General features: G+C 31.8%; 1 protein-coding gene across 1 annotated transcript in view; it reads left to right on the top strand.

Moving 5' to 3' along the window:
- Positions 1-22,839, top strand: part of Adamts20 (ADAM metallopeptidase with thrombospondin type 1 motif 20) — a 156,939-nt gene that overhangs the window by 82,303 nt on the left and 51,797 nt on the right. Inside the window, exons 23-28 of the mRNA XM_076852774.1 lie at positions 927-1,046; positions 1,664-1,771; positions 2,480-2,644; positions 2,759-3,049; positions 3,802-3,963; positions 5,268-5,444. Coding sequence (XP_076708889.1) covers positions 927-1,046; positions 1,664-1,771; positions 2,480-2,644; positions 2,759-3,049; positions 3,802-3,963; positions 5,268-5,444 — 1,023 coding nt within the window. The remainder of the gene's footprint in view (positions 1-926; positions 1,047-1,663; positions 1,772-2,479; positions 2,645-2,758; positions 3,050-3,801; positions 3,964-5,267; positions 5,445-22,839) is intronic.

Genomic DNA, 22,839 nt, shown 5'->3' with positions numbered 1-22,839 from the left:
GTCATTAATATGGTATTATGTAAAAATGTGGATGTGTAACCGATGTGATTCTACAACTTGTATTTGGGGTAAAAATGGGAGCTGATAACCCATTTGAATCAAATGTATGGAAGATGATATGCCATGAGCTTTGTAATGTTTTGAACAACCAATAAAAAAAAATATTTAAAAAAAAAAAAAAAAAGAAGTGTCTGTTTAGGTCCTTGGCCCATTTGTTGATTGGGTTATTTGTTATCTTATTGTCTAATTTTTGGAGTTCTTTGTATATTCTGGATATTAGGGCTCTATCTGAAGTGTGAGGAGTAAAAATTTGTTCCCATGATGTAGGCTCCCTATTTACCTCTCTTATTGTTTCTCTTGCTGTGAAAAAACTTTTTAGTTTAAGTAAGTTCCATTTGTTGATTCTTGCTATTAGCTCTTGTGCTATGGGTGTCCTATTAAGGAATTTGGAGCCCGACCCCACAATATGTGGATTGGAGCCAACTTTTTCTTCTATCAGACGCAGAGTCTCTGATTTGATATCAAGGTCCTTGATCCATTATCTCTTTGAAATTTCTTCAGTGTATTAAGTGACATACATACACCAGATAGAATTTGAAAGTATTTTGTTTCTATAATTGTATTGAGTATGCCTCCAAAATATCAGGCCTTTATTGATATTTTTTACATGATAACTTTTAAAACTATATTAACAATATACATTTTGTGAACTTCAGTATTTTAGTAATGTCTACATAAGGTATTTAAGTAAGTAGGCATGATGATTGAATTTATTAATTTTAGGTATTTTGAATCTGGTATAAAGTGCTTGTATAAGAAGATCTACTGAAAGTATATTATTAACTATATATTTATTAAGAAAATGGAAGTTTATGTAATATTTGAAAAACAATGTTTTTTAATATCGATTTATTTTTATCTTTCAGTGCACAGCTACCTGCGGACTTGGGTATCAGATACGTGCTGTTAAATGTGTCAGCGAGCTCTTTAGTGCAGTATTAGATGACAGAGAATGTCAAGGGGCTAGTCGCCCAGGTGATAGGCAGGTAAAGGAAGCCTCTTTGTGGATTATAAATAAAAATATTTATTATTTATCAGGAGTATTGCTAATATGTTCAAATTATTTTTATATGTGCTTTTTCCACTTAAATTTCTATGCCTTAAAAATGTGTGCATGAAATAGAATTTGTTATTCTTGCTTTTGAAATTCTTATAGCTTTCTTATGACATAGCTTACCCTTTATCTGCCATTGGATCATTCATTTAACTTGTGTATTCCCATTTTTTGAACTGTGCTTGTATAACAAGATCTATTATTGTTAATATTATGGACTTTTGAAGTGTGTTTTGCCTTTTTAAAGTGGAGCTCTGTACTTTCAGAATGTTTCAGCCTAGTGGTATTTTTGAAGGACTTTGCTCTTTCACTTTTCAACTATCAGATAGAATGATCCAAATATTGATATTCAGTCTTACTGTCCACTGCTAGCACTTGACAGTACTTTGAACTTTTGAAAATAAAATTCTTTACCTCATTTATTTGTGACTTGGTATGCAACTATTGTTGAATTAGATATTTAATAGAGACAATGAAATGCCAGAATGAATTTAAATGTGGTTGATTAATTAAATGATATTCTTTGAGATCTGTTTTTCTTTTGAATAGGACTGTATAGTTACTCCCTGCCCAGTTGTCCCCAATGTTGGGGCTACTTCGTTACCAGCTGTTCCTATGGGAAAGGTAGCACAGTGGAGACATGGTTCTTGGACCCCAGTAAGTGCATTTATTGAAGTGATATAGTATTTCTTATGGAGGTCTTTAGACACCAGCAAAATGTTTGGGACAGATTTGCTTAAGTTAATGTATGTATGTATTCATTCTCAAATATTTTGATGGTATGGACCAAGTATAGGGTTTAGAAATAGGTCATTTAATGGCTAACTCATGCTCTGGCTTTCAAGAGCCTGTGTTTATGTGCAGGAAATTTGAGCCTTTTATAGATTTTCTAATCTATAAAATGAGGATAATGATACTTATGTCACAGGTTGTTATAAGAACAGATGTGATATTAGGCATTTATCAACTTTTAGTTAAACTACGGACATTTTCATGATATTTTTCTGAACTGAAAGTTTTAATGTATTTAGAATTATCATTTGCTTTAATCTTAAATTTTAATTGCCTTTTAAATTATTTTAATGATATATTAAGATTCCCTTACATAGCATTTTTAATTTTGAAATATATCTAAGCATTTCAAAACATTATATTCATTCAAATTTTATATCTGTGAAATTTATTATCTAAACTGGAATATTTATTGCCCCATCTGTATTTGATTGAGAAATGATGCCAGGTAATGTTATTTCTGATTTATGTTTTCTCAAGAAACTTGACGTTTTAGAAATGTGAGTAACAGCTATGGTTAAGGAAAGTGGGAGAGGTACTATCTAACATTTCAATATTATTTGATTTCTTAAGTGCTCTGTGTCTTGTGGAAGAGGTAATCAAGCCCGATATGTAAGCTGTCGTGACGCTCATGATGGAATAGCAGATGAAACATACTGTGCACACTTACCCAGACCTGCTGAAATATCTGTCTGCTTTAGCCCTTGTGGAGAATGGCAAGCAGGAAATTGGTCACCTGTAAGTATCCTCATGAAAAAATAGGAAGTGAAATGTTTAAATATAATATATAATATTTTATATAATATCAATGAAGTATATTACATAGTAAATGTTGACTAAATTTCTGGTCAGTGTTCAGCATCCTGTGGCCATGGAAAAACAACTCGACAAGTTTTATGCATCAACCACCAGCAGCCAATTGATGACAATTACTGTGACCCTGAAGTTCGCCCCTTGATAGAACAAGATTGTAACCTGGCCGCCTGCCCACCCATGTACAGCCACTTTCCTAGTTCTTCTGAGCAGCCAAGCCATTTCCCAGGCAGGCATTTTCCATTAACTCACAAACCCGAAGATAATCAAAATCAGGGGGTCCATCTGTCAATCAGAGGAAACCAATGGAGAACAGGACCATGGGGATCAGTAAGCTGTTCTTTATTGAGTTATATTATTTCTGTAATTTTGTTATATTTCAGCCCTTTAACAGATCTGTATATAATGACATCAAATGCTTTTAATGCTAAATTTATCTGAAGATCAATAGTTTAAATCTTAAATGGATTAAGCATTTTTGATGCAGACTACAACTCCCCAGAGTTCTTATTGAATTATAGATTAATGTGATATTATGATTACAAAGGAATGCACTTAAAAATAATCTGATTAGGGTCCATTATAATAAAAATAAGAGAAAACCCTTTAAGAAGTAAGACTACAAATGTTTATGAAAAAAATAAAACAAAAACTTACTGTGATAGACATGGAATAAACTAGGGTAAAATCATGGTAAACTACCAAAGGTATGATTGTAGTTCATATTTTACATGATATTAATGATACAATTTAAAGAAAAATACCAAGGTAAAAATCAAGTGACTTAACACTGTTTTGTTTTTGTTTTTTAATTTCTTCCCAGTTAATCTTAAAACTTTAATTCCTTTTTACTTAACATTCAGGATGAAGGTGGAAGATTATTTCCTAATGCATAATTGAAAGTCCTACCTTTCATCGACAAATTTTAATGAAGCCCTCAGTAAAATTTAAGTGTTTTTGTCAGATTTTCATGATTCAAAGTTTGCTTTGGGTTGAGTCAAGGCATGATTTTTTTTTCCCACCATGCAAATTCACATTGTGGAATCTGCCGTTCATGTGTGTTTCTATTTTCTTCTGGCCAGTGTTCTAGCAGCTGTGCTGGAGGTCTCCAGCGTAGGGTTGTGGTCTGCCAGGATGAGAATGGACAAAGTGCAAGTTACTGTGATGCAGCCTCAAAACCTCCAGAGTCAAAGCACTGTGATTCGGGACCTTGTCCACGCTGGAACTATGGAAGCTGGGGAGAAGTAAGTCATAAGATTCCCCAAATTTGTGGAGAATTTTACATATCTGAAGACCTAAAGTAAAGTGCTTTTTGACATTACCTCATTATCCCATACTGCTGGATAATTTTACTTCACTATATATGGAAAGAAATATTTTCTTAATTGAAAGATCAAAACCTTGTTTTTTAATAGGTGTTCTCTCATTGTGTAAGTCACTCACTCATGAAGGAAAGCATGTATTCCAGATTTGTAAATAGAACCTGCTATGCTACTCAGTATGTCTGTGAATTACTAATATCTTTCTGACTTTTGTACATTATTATTCAAATATCTTAGAAAATTGGATTGATGTAAACACAGAAAACAAGGTGGATATGTAGACTATATTTTACTACTATTGTTTAGTCATTCATTTGATGATTTTTCTCCTTTAAGCTAGATAGTTGTCAACTATTAAGCACTTTCATCATGCCCTGGTGCTCTTTGGCACTGTAAATGTAAAGATAATTTCTAAAATGGTCACTTTGAATATTAATTCCACCCATATTTTGAATGGGAAAGAATAAGAAGCAATGATGTATGTTAGTTTGGGATGAATAATATAAATCAGCTAATTTAATTAGTCAAATGTTTTTGCTTAATTGTTTTTATTATGTAATTTTCTTCATAGGGAATTTATTGGAAATCATTGCTTAAAGGCATACTTTTGGCTAGGTGCTAATAAACATCAAGTACATTTTTCATATATACTTTAATATTTTCCAAAATTAAGTAACTTTAGTATTATAGTATTAGTAGGTATATTCATTTTAAAAGTTTAAATCATAGGAAAACTATAAACAAATACAAACTTTTATCATTTTGGTATATTTACTGCTAGATTTTTGTTCTGTATAGGTTACAAAAACAGATTTATATTATACATGCTGTTTTCTATCTGGCTTTTATATAAAATGTATTAAACATCTATCCATGTTTATAAAATTTGACCTATCTCATTAGCTCTCATGGCTACATAATAATTCATTGATTATAATCCATACATTTTATAATTGATACTCTTTACTTAGGTAAATAAGTTTTGTTTCTGTCATAACCTGCAAATAGTATCTTATAGACTTCATACCTTACTGAAATATTTTCCTAATAAGTCTCAGAAACTCAGTTTTTATAATCATGGGATTAAAACTCTTAAATTCAGGGAGAAATGTTGACAATTAGAAATAATAAATGTTTAAGCTCTAGCATTACTAATTATATTTCAAGAATGAATAGCAGTCTCTGTAAAGTCACATAGGCTTGATATTTCCTCTTCTTATTTGTAGTGTACACAAACATGTGGAGGAGGAATAAAATCAAGATTTGTAATATGCCAGTTTCCCAATGGCCAACTGTCAGAAGAGCACAACTGTGAAATCCTAAACAAGCCGCCTAGTGTGATACAATGTCATGTTCATGCCTGCCCTGATGATGTATCATGGCATCGGGGACCATGGAAATCGGTACGATAGTATTCTCAATCTTAATTTTGTTTTATTTTACTAGGTTCCTTTCACTTTAATTTCTTTTCTTTATAAATCATGAAATCCACATACTATGATTTCTGATTTTTTTTTTAAGCAGACTATTGGCCTTCTTGGCTTATATTATTAAAATTGATAGTTGGAAGAAGGATTGATTCAATTTCAAGTACTGTAATATTTAATACCTTTATAAGTATTTATTTTTATATGTGAAGTTTGAACCATAGCACTATTCCCATGGAAATATTTTTCTTCATTACATCTTTTGTTTGCCCTCACTATTTACATTTGTATGTAATGTTAACACTTTGCTTGTAACAATGGCAAATCAAGGCTATGTCTTGTTTGAGCATATAACTGTATGTGGCTTTTGTCTGTCAATGTCCAATAATTGATCCAAAACCAAATAACAATCTTTTAAAACTTGTTTTTATCATTGTTAAAACTCATTATTTTGTTTGGAAATGTGAAAATTTATATTAAAGAAAAGATAGAGAAATTTACTTACATAAAATAAATTAATTGTTTACAGTTTGTTAAATCACAAAAAAGTATGATTTATATAATAATTTATATGAATATTCATTTTTCTCCACTGTGTGGAGTTACTGTGTTTAGGAATATTTTAATTTTCTGTTTTGTTATTTTTTGGAGCCATAGACCAAACTCATAAGTATTGCTCATGAATGGTTTATTTTCTCTAGTTGTTTTCAGATATCTAAACTCTGAAGAATATTTAATACCTAAGTATATTGAATTAGTTTTTTGGTCACTTCTGATTTTTTAAATCATGGACAACTAAGTTCATTTCTTTCAGATGAAAAATTGATTTGAGTCTATAATATATTTATAATTCTATTTATGAAGTTAAATCATATTTTATTTAGAAAATAATCATAACTGCAGTTTTACAACTAACCCTTTTTTATAATTTTTATTGGTTCTTTTTAGTTATATATAACATTAGGATTCATTTTGACATAATTGTAAAAGCACAGAATACAATTTGCTCTAAATCAGTCTCTAATACTTCCCCTTTCCCTCCTCCCTCCCTCCTACTGTTCTCCTCCCCCTAGTAACCTTTCTGCTATTTACTTATAGCATTTTTTAAAAAAAATTACTGCCTTGTGGATATACATAATGGTAAGATTCACTGTGGTTTATTCTTATATGTACTTAGGAACTTTAGGTCAGATTCATTCCTCAATTCTTCCCTTATCCAGTCTCTCCTCCTTCCCCCTCATTCTCCTTTCTTTACTTCACTGATTTTGCTTCTAGTTTGATGGAATACCCCTTCCCTGCCTTCCCCACCTCCACCCCTTATTTTGTATTAGCTTCTGCATATCAGAGAAAACTTATTCAACCTTTGACTTTCTGGGTCTGCCTTATTTTACTTAGCAGGATAGTCTCCAGTTTCATCCATTTACCAGCAAAGGCCGCAATTCGTTCTTCTTTATAGTTTAGTAATATTCTGTTATATATATATACCACATTTTCTTTATCCATTCATCTCTTGAAGGACACCTAGGTTAGTTCCATTGTCTGGCTAGTGGGTGTGTTGCTAATGCTGATTTTATATCTTTGATATCAGGCAGTGGGATAGCTGAATTATATGGTGGTTCCATTCCTAGTTTTTTAAGGAATCTCCATACTGATTTCTAGAGTGGTTGCACTAATTTGCAGTCACACAAGCAGTGTATGCAAGTATCTTTTCTCCACATTCTCACCAACACTTGTTATTGTTTGTATTCTTGATAATTGTGATTCTGACTGGTAGAAGATGAAATCTCAATATGATTTTGATTTGCATTTCCCTAATTGCTAGAGATGTTGAACATTTTTTCACATATTTGTTATATTCTTCTTTTGAGAAGTGTTTTTTTTCAGTTCTTTTGTCCACTTAGTTGGATTATTTAGGTTTTTTTGTTGTTAAGTTTGTTGTGTTCTTTTTATTTAAAAAATTTTATTTTTAGTTGTAGATGGACACAATACCTTTCTTTTATTTGTTTATTTTATGTGGTGCTGAGGATCAAACCCAGTGCCTCACATGTGCTAGGCTTATGCTCTACTACTGAGCTATAACCCCAGCCCTGTTGAGGTATTTTAATGTTTTTTATTATTTTTTTTTATTCTGAATATTAATCCCCTGTCTGGTGAGGAAGTGCCAAAAATCTTCTCCCATCCTGGAGACTCTCACTTCATTGCTTAATTTTTTTCCTTTGCTGTGAAGAAGTTTTTAATTTGATGGCATCTCATTTATTGATTTTGGTTTTATTTCTTGTGCTTTAGGAATTTGTTAGGGAAGTAAATGTTGGAGTGTTGGACCTACATTTTCTTCTCTCAGTTGCAGAGTTTCTGGTCCAATTACTAGGTCTTGATCCACTTTGAGTTGAGGTATAGGGATCTAGTTTCATTCTTTTACATATCGATGTCCAATTTTCCCAGCACTATTTGTTAAAAAGACTATATTTTCTCCAACATATATTTATGGCATCTTTGTCTAGTAACAGATAACTATACCTATCTGTGTTTGTTTTCTATTCTATTCCATTGATCTTCCTGTTTGTTTTGGTGCCTGTATGATGCTATTTTAGTTATTATAGCTTTGTATTATAATTTGAAGTCTGAAATCATGATGCCTCCAACATTTATTTTTCTTCTGCAGAATTCCATTGGCTACTCTGGCTCTCTTACTTTTCCAAATGAATTTTAGAACTGCTTTTTTTCTAGTTCTGTGAAGAATGTCATTGGTATCTTGATGGGGATTGCATTGAATCTGTACAATGCTTTTACAGTATGACCATTCTGACAATATCAATCTGCCTATTCAAGAACATGGGAGGTCCTTCCATCTTCTAAGGTCTTTAATTTTTTTTCTTCAGTGTTCTATGCTTTTCACTGTAGAGGTTCTTCCCTTTCTTGATTAGATTAATTTCCAAGTGTTTTTAAGGTTATTGTGAATGTGATAGTTTTCCTAATTTATGTTTCATCAGATTCATTATTGGAGTATAGGAAAGTGTTGTTTTATGTATGTTGATCTTGTGTTCTGCTACATTCTAAATATGTTCATCAGCTCTAAAAGTCTTCAGGTGCACTTTTTGGGGTCTTCTAATTATCAACCAACAGAGATTATTTGACCCCTTCTTTTCCTATTTGCATCCCATTAATTTTCTTTAATTTGCCTGATTGTTCTGGCTAGAGTTTCAAGGACTATGTTGAATAAGAGTGGGGAGAGTGTACATCCTTGTCTTGTTCTTGTTTTTAAAGGAAGTGCTTTCAGTTTTTCTCCATTTATTATAATGTTGGCCTTGGATTTGTCATATATAACCTTTACAAAGCTGAGGTAAATTCCTTCTATCCTGGTTTCTCTAGTGTTTTAAACATAAATGAGTGATGTACTTTGTCAAATGCTTTTTCTGTATCGAGGTAATCATATGCTTCTTGTCCTTGATTTTATTTTTGTTTTGATTCACATTTATTCATTTGTGTATGTTAAGTCAATCTTGTATCCCTGGGATAAAGTCCACTTGATCATGGTGTACTATCTGCTTAATGTGTTTTTGTAATGTGGTTTGTCAATTGGACATTATTACACTAAGTACATGTATGATTATACAACCGGTGTGATTCTACAACATGTACATCCAGAAAAATGAGAAGTTATACTCCATTTATGTATGATATGTCAAAATGCATTCTACTGTTTTATATAACTAATTAAAACAAATTGAAAAAAGAATTTTTGCATCTTTGTTCTTGAAAAATATTGGCCTGAAGTTTTCTTGATGTATCTGTCTGATTTAGGATCAGGGTGATACCTGCTTCATAAAATGAATTTAACAGTGTTTCCTCCTTTTCTATTTCATGAAATAATTTGAGGAGAATTGGTGTTAGTTCTTCTTTAAAGGTCTGGTAGCTGCTTCAGTGTATTACTTGATATTAATCTGTTTAAGTTTCCTATATTCTCCTCATTCAGTTTGGGTACATCATGTGCCTCTAGGAATTTGTCAATATCTTCAAGATTTTCTAGTTTGTTGGAGTATGAATTTTCAAAATAACAATTATTACTAATTATTTTCTGGATTTCAGTAGTATCTGTGTGATGTTTTCTTTTCATCTTTAATTTTATTAATTTGTGTATTCTCTCTCTTTTGGTTAGTTTGGCTAAAGGTTAAACAATCTTATTTATCCTTTCAAAAAACTAACTCTTCATTTTATTTATTTAGAGAACATTACATGAGCTGTTGAGAAGAAAGTTAATTCATGGATAGATGGAATGTCCTATAGATATCTGTTAGGTCCATTTGATTAATGGTATTTTTTAGTTCTGAAGAATCTTTAGTTTGTGTCTGGATAATCTATCTAGTGATGAAAGAGGTGTGTTGAAATCACTTAGTGTTGTTCTATCACAGTCTATTTGATTTTTAATATTGAGGAGGGTCTATTTTATATATGTAGATCCACCATGGTTTGTGGGATAAATATTTACAATCATTATATCTTATTGGATGATTCTTATAACCAGTGTGCAGTAACCTTTTTTGTCTCTTCTGGTTAATTTTGACTAGAAGTCCACTTTGTCTAATACGAGAGTAGTTACCCTTCTTTGTTTTTCCAGTACCAATTGTATGGTATATCTTTTCACCTCCTTTCACCTTCAGTCTGTGGATGTCTGTCTGTAAAGTGAGTCTCTTGCAAACAACATATTGTTTGGTCTTGTTTTTCATCCAAACAGCCCCTATGTTTTAAGATTGAAGAGTTTAGAACTTTTACATTTAATGTTATTGTAGAGAGATGGTTTTTATTTCTTACCTTTTTAACTTATCTCTAATGGTCCATTCAGATCTGACTTTTTAAATTTACTATTCTTCTAGTATGATTCATCCTATGCTGGTTTTCTTTCTTTTTATTCATTTCTTCTTCATGAAATATTTTATTGAGTATGTTTTGTAGTGCAGGCCTTATGATTATGAATTCTTTTAGTTTCTGCTTATTATGGAAGGTTTTTATTCCATCTTCAATTCTGAGGAAAATTTTGTTGGATAGAATAATCTTGGTTGGCACCCATTTTCTTTTATAACATAGTATATATTATCCTAAGCCCTCCTGGTTTCTAGGGTCTGGATGAAAAATCAGTTGAAATCCAGATAGGTTTCCCTCTAAATATGACCTGCTGGTTTTTTCTTACAGTTTTTAGAATTATGTTCTTATTCTGCATGTTAGATATTTGTGTTATCATGTACCTTGGAGAAAATCTTTTTTGAGTCTGTGAATTTGGAGTTTTATATGCATCTTGTAATTTCCATCTCATTTCTAAGATTTAGAAAAATTTTAAGTATTATTTCATTGAAAAGATTGTACATTCCTTTAGTGTGTATTTTGGAACCTTCATCTACCCCAGTGATTCTTAAATTTGGACTCTTGATGTTATTCTATATTTCTTGAATATGGGATAAGCTTTTTTATGGTTAACTTTGTTTTCAAGATTATGTATTTAAGGCCTGAAAATTTATCATCCAAGTTGTCTAATATATTGGTGATTCTTTCCATTTAATTTGTTTTTATCGAGTCTTTTACTTCCAGGATTTCTCTTTCATTTCACTTTCTGTATATTCTAATTTTACCCCTGATGTCTTCTTTTAGCCCACTGATCAATTTAACCATAAACTTTTAAGATTCTTTCTCTGACATTTCCTCCACTGTGGTATCAATGGAGTCAATTTTTGAAGTGTTATAGCCTGTGTGGGATGGTTTGCTCCCTTTTATTTTCACATTGCTTGTATATCTACCGATCTATTGAGATGTTTATTGCTTCTTTTTTGTAGGCAAGGGACTGTTTTGTGATCTTTTTTTCTGTAAGAGCACTCAGTTAAGCAAATATCCAGGTATTGATACTTGAGTTCATTTTGTGGCTTCGCTTTTCCCAGTATCAACACCACTTTGAGAGAAGCCACTGAATCTTATTTACTACAGTCACTTCAGAGCACAGCTGCATACTCTTCAATCTTATGTAAAGTGATTATATCGTTCTCTACAATTTCTCTAATTCAGTTATAATCTTGTAAAGTTCCGGAAAAGGTAGTTATTAAATATTGTAAAAATTGCTACCATTATATGGAGACTGAAAGGTAAAAGGGAGAAAACTGGGCAAAAGAGAGAAAAAAGAATAAAGATAGAAAAGAATAATTTCAAGGTAAAAAGAAGAAAAGGATGAGAGGTATTTGAGGCAGTAGCTAATAATATAAGAGGGAGAAGAAGGGGTAAGGTATAAACTGGAGCTACAAAAACAGAATGATCCAAATAATGCTTTAAAGCATTAGAAGAGATACATTCTGATGGGTTGAGAGTATAGTGTTAGCTGTTAGGGTAACAACTGTCAAATCAAAATAAAAATTGATGTATATCATCAAAGTTGATGTTACAGTTATTTATAGCAAACCAGATTGAGTTGAAGAAAATTCTTATTGAGTCTTGGTTTAGATTTCATTCAAATTTGGACAGTTAGAAGGTGTCCATCATTGTTTGGCTTTTGATCCCTCTATCCCTCCAGAGATGCTGGGGCACAGGAGCCCCTCCCTTAGTTGCTATGGATCTCCCATCAGCCAGTTCTGGTTTGTCAGTTCAGGGGCCTGGGTCTGAGTGCTCAGGGGTACAGCAGTTATGTCTGCTGGTTGTTTCTATTGTGTGCAGAAGTTCAGGATGCAAGGGCTCTGGGCTGTCACTGTGATTGCCTTGGGTCCCATGTTCCCACTCCCCTCTACAGGATCCTTTTCAAAATGACCTAGATCCTGGTGGCTATCTACAAGCACAGGTCCTGTGGTTGTAGATTCTCTGTGAGTAATTTGTAGTGCAGAAGAATTCTCCATTGCCAGTGCAGCTCACTGGGATATTGTCCTTAGGAATGAGTAAAGAGATTCAAGTGATTTGCCTGGGTTCTAGCTTCCACTGCCCCAAACTGTTAACTGTGGGTGCTGCTTCCCTTTGCTGACTGTGACTGAGGCAGTGTGCAGTCCATGTCCAGACACTCTCCAGCTGTGGCCATGGTTGAGACAAGGTACCATTGCTCTCTACGGCCTTGGACCCAGGCAGCTTTTCACCTTGACTGACCTCCTGCTGTCTATGCTTGCAATCCAGGTACCCTTCCTTTAAGCTTCCTGGGACACAGGCAACATCTTTCCATAACCATCTTTCTTTGGCTGCTGCCAAGATCTGGGGATCATCCCTCTATGCCACTGGAGACCTAGGCAGCTTCCCACTGGAATTTGTTTCATGCAGACTGTGGCTGCAGTCTGGGGATCAGTCCCTTTAGGTTCATCAGGACTGAGACCACTTCCCACCACGATGTGCTTTCCATCAGTGTCAGTGGTGGCTGTGATGCTGACAGCTTTCCTTTCTTCTTCTTGGGACAAAACCGCCTTCCCGCTAGGATCTGAACTCTCACTTCCAGCCACCATGAATTGCAGGCAACTGCTCTGTCTCTGCTTGGGCTCCTATGAAAGCTGTGTAGAGTGCTGGGTTAAGCTAGCACTTCACAGTGGGGCTGCTCCACCCTGCTCTCCTTGTTCCAGGGAAAGTATGGGGGTTGCAGCAAATTTTGGCTAGTAGAGATCCAATGAGAAGTTCTTTCTTGTGGATTCATAAGAGATCCCACTGCAGAGGTGCTCCCTCTGGTTTAATTTGCTATTATCTGGTGATGAGGAGATGCAGTAATGATGGGGATGACTGGTCACCTGTGGGTTCCACAAAATGCTGAGCTTTCTTGGCTTTCTTTTTACAATTTGAATGTAAACTGCTTGATCTGCTTGAAGGGTACCACTGCTCTTGCCATGTTTTATTTTGGTCTGCTTTTCTTTCCAGTTGTTATTAAGGGGATGAGCTTATGTGCTCTTTCTTTCCCTCTTTCTCCTTCTTTCTTCCTCTGTTGCCCCTCCTCCCTCCCTCCACTCTAGTCTAGGTTCAGGGTTAGGGAACTCTGTCCTTATTTTTTACTCCAGTACTCAAGGTTCAATTCTCTTCAGGTATCAAACTATGTAATATTGGATCTTAGAGCATTTATCTGGTCTAAGTCCAGCTGATCCTTCACTACCTTCTTTCTGTATTATGAGAGATCAGGAATTGCTGTCTAGTTCCATTTCACCATCCTCTCTGACTAGACCCAACCCTTGGTAATGCATTTGCTTTGCCCAAGACAAACTTTAACAGTGAGATATAGGTCAAATTCTAGTTCAGGCTGAAATTTATCTTTATAGTCCAAGTGTGACTCATGTTACAAAACAACAGAACATTTTAACTTTATAAGAAGATTTTAAAATAAAATCACTACTTCAGAGCACCATCCCTTTGTGGGAACTAAAAAAAAACAACAACAATTTTTTTTTTTTTTTTGCCATAGAAAGCACTCACACAGTTATTCAATAAATGTTAACTGATCATCTACTATGTCTTGGGCACTATGCTACAGAGTTAATTAAAACATATTTTTTATCCGTGTAGATTTTACAGTCCATTCAGGGGGATTAGAAATACTATAGAAACTCACCCTAAAAGGAATCTTTTTTTTATTAACTATCTTAGATTGGAAATTCAATTTCTCCTTATTATAGCTCTTCTACTTTCTCTTTCACTTCATTGATTTTAGTTGTCAGGCATCGTTCTTAATAAGACCCTCTTAGAATTTTGCCTTAATTAAAAAAGCAACATCCTATTCACTGATTAGAGACTGAGTAGTAATGGCATTGGTTTCTCAGCACAGAGGTTTTATTTTCCTTGCTGATTCATGACTTTAATCGCAAAGCATTAAACATTTACTTGTTATTCCTGCTTTGTGGTAGATATTGAAATAATGAAACTAAAGTGTTTTGAGTCAGATTTTTCTGTATAGCCCCTGATCTAAATCTAGTTACCACCACCTCACCCCGACCTAGTTTTATAAATAAGTTTTATTGGAATACAGTCATGCTTATTGTTCTTGTATTATCTAAGGCTGCTTTTTTTTCATTCCAGCAATGAGTGGAGCTGATTAGTTGCAATAGACTGTATGATCCACAAAGCCTGCAATATTTACTATTTGGCCCTTTCTGACCCTGTCCTATTTAATGAACAATATAATACATTTTAAGTTTAACATAAAAATGTACAGACCATTAAAATTACAGTTATTCCTTTTGAATCAATTTTAGGTAGATATTTTTCAGTCCTTCATTTGACATTCAAAAACATTTTTAGGTTTATCAATCTTTTCTACATATCTATTTCGGGTTTTGCATAATTTTATGTGTTGTGTTGGAATTCCAATATATTTGTGTTGTGCTATCTTTGTACATAAATGGTGCCATAAGTGAAAAACCCGAGTGTTCATTCAAATCTTGTGCACAGACATCTTTTTCAATCTTATACAAATAAATAATGAAGAAAACATATAACAAAAAATTACAAAGTAGTAAGGCAGAAGTACAAAATTCTTCATCGTTTACCACATCTGTTCCAAAAGGAGTTCTTTGAATAATTCAGTCTTTGCACTAGGAAAGAACTTTGATATCTTTTTTTCTTGATAAACTGAAAATGAAGTTTTTACTATTGTAATAAATGTTTATATTAGAATTTTTACAAACTTATTTATTTACTTTTGTATATGTATAAAGTACACATATATCATTAGAGTGCCTGGATTTCTTTTATTACCTGAAGAATATTTATTTGTTAAATTAGCCTTTTATATTAAAAGGGCTTAGGGGATCTGAAGTTTTGTTATCAAAACTAGATCTAATCTTTTGCCTTTTTCAATGTTATTACATATTAGCCAAACTTCAGAATACCTCTTGTCATCATATCAGATTAATAGTCTTTCATGGGTAACTAATTTTAACAGATCCTATTCATTAAGTAGAAAAGTAAAGAGTATATATGTGTGTGTGAACAAATAACATGAAATCTCTTAATTTGAAAGGAAAATAAAAATATAAAGTGCAAAATCATTTAAAATACTATTAGAAAGAAAGTTATAAGAATACATCTAACTTTTCTCCATGTTGTGGGAAATCTTGTGCTGTAATAACAAAAAGAATAAATAAATCTTAACCTATGCCTGTTAATTTAATGACTGCGTTTTTGTGATTTCTCAATGTGATGTTATTATATTTTAACTCTTGTTTATTAATGATCTGTTGTGGCTTTGTGCTTTGCATAATTCATATGTATGCTCAATTGTACTCCTTGGATCAATATCTGAAATGTTTTAAGTCACTGAACAGATTGTATGTTGTAATGGATGCCTCCTTTATGTTTTTTTCTTAAATAACAAACTGCTAATTTCTTTTATTAAATATTTAATTGTTGAATAGTGTATGCTTTCATAATTTTACTTGTATGAGCTACTGCTGTTTTAAAGATAATATTTCTGTTATACACTAACATTGGGATTTTAAGCATAAGATTTATTGTTTAAATATAAATTTTTAAATCCTAAAAATGTTTATATTTTTATTTTAATATTATGAATAATGAATAAAAATTAGTGATACGAACAATTTTATTTAGTGAATTAAAAACATGTACTTATGACTAAGATAATCTTCAAAAGATGAGTAAGCTTTACTTTTTTTTATATTTGGTAAGGGATGTTACACATAATGAAATTGAACTATTCTAGCAAATTCTCTTTAAGTCAATTTATATTTATATATTTTTTCCACTTAGTCACATTAAAATATAACTCATTTTCTTAGGATGTTTTTACTTCCTATGTCGAAAGAAATCATATTTGACAAACAGATACTTGTGTCCCAGTGAGTTCTGGTAATGATGATTAACCAACAAAAGTAAAGAAAATACATTTTTTTTCTTTAAAGGTCATTTTTCTTACAAAAAATATGAGAAAGTTGTTTTTTTAAAAAAGAGGTTCAAATAGCCATTTGAATAGCCATTTGAGTCTCTTAATTCTATTACTTTCCTCAAAGTGTTTCTTTTTTTTAAAAAAAATGCCTATATCATTATGTAGAAAAATATATATTAATACAATACAATGGAATGCCACAAACAAAAGCATTTTCAGAAATGAGGTGAAAATAATAGTACACACCTAGTAAATCCAAAGTTTGCCAATTTAACAGTTGTGTGTAACAAAAGAACACTGAGGGGCTAAGCAGTGGAATGGGACAGCTCCTTCCACTGTAGTTCCCATTGCAGGAGAAACTCGCTCAGGAAGCTTGACCAGCAGCAGCCCCAGAGGCAAGGTAATGTGTGGGGAAATGCTTCAAAAACCCATCCATTCTTTATTTCGACTTTGTAAAGTGGAGTGTTGGGTAAAAACATTCATAGTTATTAATTATTTTCTTAAGTTTGGAAAAGATATACACAAGCATAGTAAGTGGGTTGGAAATAAATTTTTAAAAAAGTTTTTAGAAAATGTATCATAGAAATATCTACTAAGTATTGAAATAGTCTTTTCATGTATTATGTTTATTACCATGTGTTTCTTTTTTTAATTAATTAATTATTTATTTTTGCATTACAATTCTTAATACACCATTATACCATAATTTATCATATCTCTGATTATATATAAGGTGTGTATTATCATGTCTTTCTAAAGTACACTCATTGATCTCCCCCACATCATGAATATCTACTACAAATTACTAAAAATAAATCAGACACAATCTTTGTGTCCAAGGAGTTTGCAATTTTGCAATGAATGTAATAAACAGATGATCAGAGTGCAGGGCAGGATTCCTATTTTATTTCAGCAACAACCGTGTGATTTACAATATTGAGGAGCTATAAATATTTGATGCTTAATAGGTTAAAGTAACCTAATAATTAGAAATGAACACTGTAGTTGACAACAGAATAATTCTGCTAGCAGATCCTTCTAGAAAGCCTAAGCCAGTAAGACACATTCCATCATAACCTGGCAAAGATGAATAGTGTCTTGATCTACCCTAGAAGAATAGTTTAGGTTTAACTACATAGTCTTCCTTCTTTGTACATATGGATTTTATGCTTTACCAAAAAGGAAAACATGCAAAGATTTATAGATTGTCCTACATATAATGCTCTGAAAAAAAAAAAACACTTTAAAAAAGTGGCACAATTGGCCTGCAGGTTTGAAATGTATGATCTAGGAAAAATGTAAGCAGATACTTGAAGCAATGATGAGATCATAAAACAAGAAAGAGATTGTGTGTGTTTTGATGTTAAGTGAAGTTCAAATGTAGAGCATAAAGTAACTCTAAGAAAAATCTCAACATAAATCATGATATGTTTTATTTTTTCTTTATACTTCCATGTTAAAGAAAGTAAAAATGCCTGTGTGTCTCTGGTAATGCTACTAATTTCCCTGGCATAATGCTTCAAATTGTTTAAAGATCTCTGGAAATAGATTTTAGATGATGTTAGAAGAAATTGTTCCCAGAATTCTCCATCTATGTGCTATATGATGAGACTGCTTATATAAGATACATAAACATTACTTAATATTAGGACATTTAGATATTCTAAATTTTTATTATACAGATTTAAATGTCAGTTTTCAGCAGTCTATTCTACATAATCATGACAATCATACATTAAAAGTTTGTGTATGTTTCTTGACATTTGCTAACTTACTTCCTATTTGGTCATATTCTTATGTATGTATGTGTATATTTCTCAATAAAATGTTTTGAGCATGTGTTCTTATATATTATATATTTATACATTTCATATATAAACTAATGTGATTATATGATTTGTAGAAGATATACAAACATAAATTTGAAGGGATCAGTGAAACCTGAACTTGAAGAGAGTAAAAGATTGAACAATGAGCAAAGAAGCCAATTGAGTTTGCAAGCTGCATTGTGAGGGATCCATTTGATGATGAAGACAAGATTTGTATTATATAGTTTCACATAAATAGGATAATATTCACTGAGAGAAAATGCAAACTTTAATGTAAGGAATATGAAGAGATTATTATTATCATCTTCATCATCATTATTATTTTGTTCAGGGGATTGAACCCGGGTGTGCTTAGCCACTGAGACATATCCCCAGACTTTTTCATATTTTATTTAAAGACAGGGTCTCACTGAATTGTTTAGGGCCTTGCTAAATTGCTAAGACTGATTTTGAACTTGCAATCCACCTGATCTGCTGGGATTACAGGCATGCACCACTGACCCAGCTAACATCATTCTTAAACTTGTTGAAATATGTTAAATAATAAATCTATTCTACATCCTGCAGGTTAGGGTAAGAAGTATTAAAATGCCTGGAGTTCAGTAAGACTCATGTTTTACTGAATAATCTTTGGCAAATTACTGAACATTTCCAAGATTTCATTTTGTTGGAATGAGAATAATACCTACCTAAAGAGAACATTTATAGAATAAAATGAAACAATACAAAAGGGATTATCAGAAGGCCCATTATATCAAGATTGGTGTCCTGCTAACCATTATTACTTATCCTATAAATACAAACTCCCTTTCCTCAAGAAACTAAAAATCCAAATACAGAAGAAAGGGTTAATAACACATCAAACAATCTGAAACATAAACCCACTTAAGCAAGTTATACTCCAGTATAAGAAAGAAATCAATTTGGATACAGGTTTGGTTTTATTTCCTTTAAGTAAACATTTATAGCCATAAAAAATACAGAGAAATTTCAAATCACAAAGATGTAATTCAATGAATTTTCCAAAGTGATCACATATGTACAGCCAGGACCTAAACTAAGAACATCAGCACCCCAGAAATTCTCCCATTTACTTCTTTGCAGTCACTATATTACTCCATTTCTGACTTCAGATGTCACAAATTAGCTTGCCTGCTTGTCAACATTAGATGAATGGAATTTTGATAATTTGTAAAAGTCACAATATATGAGATTTGATCATATTGTATACAATTGCAGTTTTCAATTGCCATCTAGTATTATTTCTTTGAAAACAAAATTATATGACCTGTTTGAATGACTATGATTTGTAATGCATATTTATTCTCTAGTTGACAAGCATTTGAGATTGTTTTTTAAAAAATTGGGATTTAGAAGTAATTCTCTGCTGAACATTTCTTACATGTCTTTTAATGAATTTGTGCATACATATCCATTGGATATGTAGACAGAAGTTCATTAAAGGATAGTATATGCATATGTTCTGTTTTAATAAATACTACTAAACAGACAGTCTTATACATGGTTTTTTAAAGAGAATTCTAATTTCCCCACATTCTTGCCAACATGATATTATCAGACTTTTAAATTTTAGTAACTCTATTGAGTCTGTAGTGGAATTTCTTGTTGGTTTTAATTTGCTTTTCTTTGATGGCTAAGTTGAGTACCTTCACATATGTCTATTGCCTTGTGATATCCTCTTTAGTAAAGTGCTGATAGAAGTCCTTTGGCCATCTTTCTATTGATTCTTATTCTTCACCTTATAAGTATATCGGAGTTATTTTTTGTTTTGTTTTGTATGTAAGTGCCATGTTGGAAATACATAGTGAAGAAAATCAACTAACATTTCAGTCTTCTGCTGTCATCCAGTCACAGCCATGGATACTGAAAAGAAACAAGGGGTTTCTACTTCTCAGTAAGTAGAAGGGTGGGACACTCTAAGGGGGTTGTAGTGGACATAAAATAGAAATAATAGCAGAATTCATGATTTAAGTGTTTAGTAAAGATTTATTTTAAAACTATTTGAAAGTGTAACGTTACAGACGAATTGTACTACTTTATACCACTAATTTGATTAAGAGAAAAAAGATTAGCTAATATGTGCCTCAGTTCTTTTTTGAAGAAAATATAAAATTCCTGATTTATAATCTTCATGAATTTCCATTAATTTTTTCACTCAGTAGGTGTTTATGTAACAGTCACTATGTGTTAGATGTGGAGAATAAAAAAACCCATGAATCAGGACATGGAACAGTTTATATTACAATAAGTAAAAATAGTAAAATGAAAATAAGTATATGATTATTCTTGCATACTCAACCACATACATGTACCAAGGAAAGAATTTAGGAGCTTGGTGGGACACAGAATGAGAAGAAACCTGAAGGATTGAGAAGGGGAAAAATGAATTCTCTTTCACTTGAGAGTTAAATTTCACCATTATTAGTTTTCTTTTTTTTTTCAGATGATTTAAATATCACTTTGATATTCAGTAAAGAATTCTGGAATTAGAATCTACTCAAAATCAGTAGAAAGAAGTACTAAAAGTAGATTTCCCAGAAAAAAAAAATTGCAGTTTTATGAAAACAGTTTGAGAGAGAGCTGTAGCTCAGGGGTAAAGTGCTTGCCTAGCATATGGGTTCAAGCCCTACCATTGGGGGAAAAAATCATTTTGAGATATTTAATCATAAACTATTGAAATACCTATTTAATTAGATAATTACCAAATTATTTTTTGAGAAAAATATTTTTAATGGGATGTTTATTAATAGTAAGAAATACTTTAAGAAAAACCAGTTCTAAAATATAAATAACATTCTTAAAATATGGTAGCAATCAGAGTTCCACTTCAATGTAATCATTAAAATTACCAGGTTTTTGTATAATAGAACCATTTCTATTTCTATCCTGTGATTATTTTTATTGTTAAATATAGCAGAAAATTTGCTTCTCAATAGAGTGTGCCCATAACATATAAATCCAAATATAATAATGTTTGATGAGTAAAACAAGAAGGCATTTGGTGTCATTAATGATTAATTGTTCTGATTGAGATATCATTAAATATAGTGCAAGATTTAAAATATATAAATTATATCATATAAATGATAATGTGAAACTGTGCTAATATGTTCATTTAGTAGATTGTAAAGGCAATTTATACTTCTACTCTAATGAAAAATAGGCCCTATTTGCCAACCAGAGAGAGTTCTCATCATTTCCTCTGAGATTGAACCTCTTCACTGTTTGTTTTGGAACCTTAGAAAAAAATTTTATATCTAGAAGTAGGAAAGACAATTAAGCATGACTTCTCTCTCACTTTGCTAACATGGGCAAAGTCTCAATCATAGATGAACCCAAGAATAGGTTCTTTTCTCAAAAGATCCACAGCACATCCCCAAAAAACCAGAACAGCAAAAGAAATTTTAAGGAAAAAAGTTTATTACATGTAGTTTTGCTTCCCATGAGATTTTCTGTGGGACTAAAAGTCATTCAATTCCACCCCTTTCTAATAAAATAGATTTATATTTAAAAGGTCTTTGTTATATGTATACTTGGCAAAATGCACCTTTTGAAATAAAAATGCCAAAGCAACTAAATTTTCTTTCTACCAAATATGAAGTTTAGAATAGTATATCAGCTCTTAAATTTCTGGGGCAAAAATACTAGATAATGTAAAGCAAGATGTAAAAATAAATGGAAATACAGATGGTATCTGTAAGTCAAAGGATCTCTTATCTACAAGTATATTTTTTCTCTACATCATTTATTTATTTTATTTATTCAGTAAATATTTATAGATGTGTTTTCTGCCCTTATTAAGTTTAGAATTCTTATGCATAATTTCTTCTTTTTCTTGACTAATTTCTGGATATATTTCGGTGGAAAGTTCAGCTATTTTTGAGACACACAAACTTGTTTATAATAATCATTCCAATATCCAAATTACTATTGTGTTACTAAGATATTACATTTATATAGAGATCATTTAAAATTATTTTCTACAGTGAGGAGAGAGCTTTAGAGATTTTTAAAAAAATTATTAAATGTGGTTTCCAAAGTTTGTGTTTTATTTTCAAACTACAAGGATTTTATATAACTTTTAATGTAAAAGCATTGAGAAAACTAATGAACAAAACTCAGTTTCTTAGAGAATGGGAAAGTGTTTCCTTTTATAAGGCTCAGTAAAATTAGTCGAAAAGAGACACTAGTTACAAAGATTGTTAGCTAATTGCTATTGCGAAAGATTTTTTAAAAAATATTATTTTGTGAGCAACTGAAATATAAAGGTCTGGGAATAACTTCAGAATTTCATTTGGATACCGAAATCCATACAAACTGACTCTTAAATAATTTTTAAGACTAAAGGATGACAAGTTCCATTTCACCAAAGGAGAATTCTGGTATACAGAATTTACCTTTTTCTTATTTAAGTAAGCAATAATGATGCAGTATGTTTTTATAGACCCATAAATATTATTTATCTAAACAATAAAATTTTGAGATTCTTGAAATCTTTTGAGATACTGTTTAGTTGTTTTGGGTATCTCAAATTTTCTCTTTTCTGTCTTTTTACACAAAGCATAAATTATTTAAACAAATGTATTAATTGAAGTACACACACCTTCCATGTCCTAGCAAGCCTTTCTAAAATTGGAGACCATATCACAGCACATGTAACCCACTTTTCTTTAGGAGTATTCTTTAGCTAAAT

The sequence above is a fragment of the Callospermophilus lateralis genome, chromosome 4 (genome assembly GCF_048772815.1).
Source record: "Callospermophilus lateralis isolate mCalLat2 chromosome 4, mCalLat2.hap1, whole genome shotgun sequence".
Taxonomy (NCBI): Eukaryota; Metazoa; Chordata; class Mammalia; order Rodentia; family Sciuridae; genus Callospermophilus; species Callospermophilus lateralis.
Note: the sequence above shows the minus strand (reverse complement) of the source record. Positions and strands in the feature narration are given on the sequence as shown.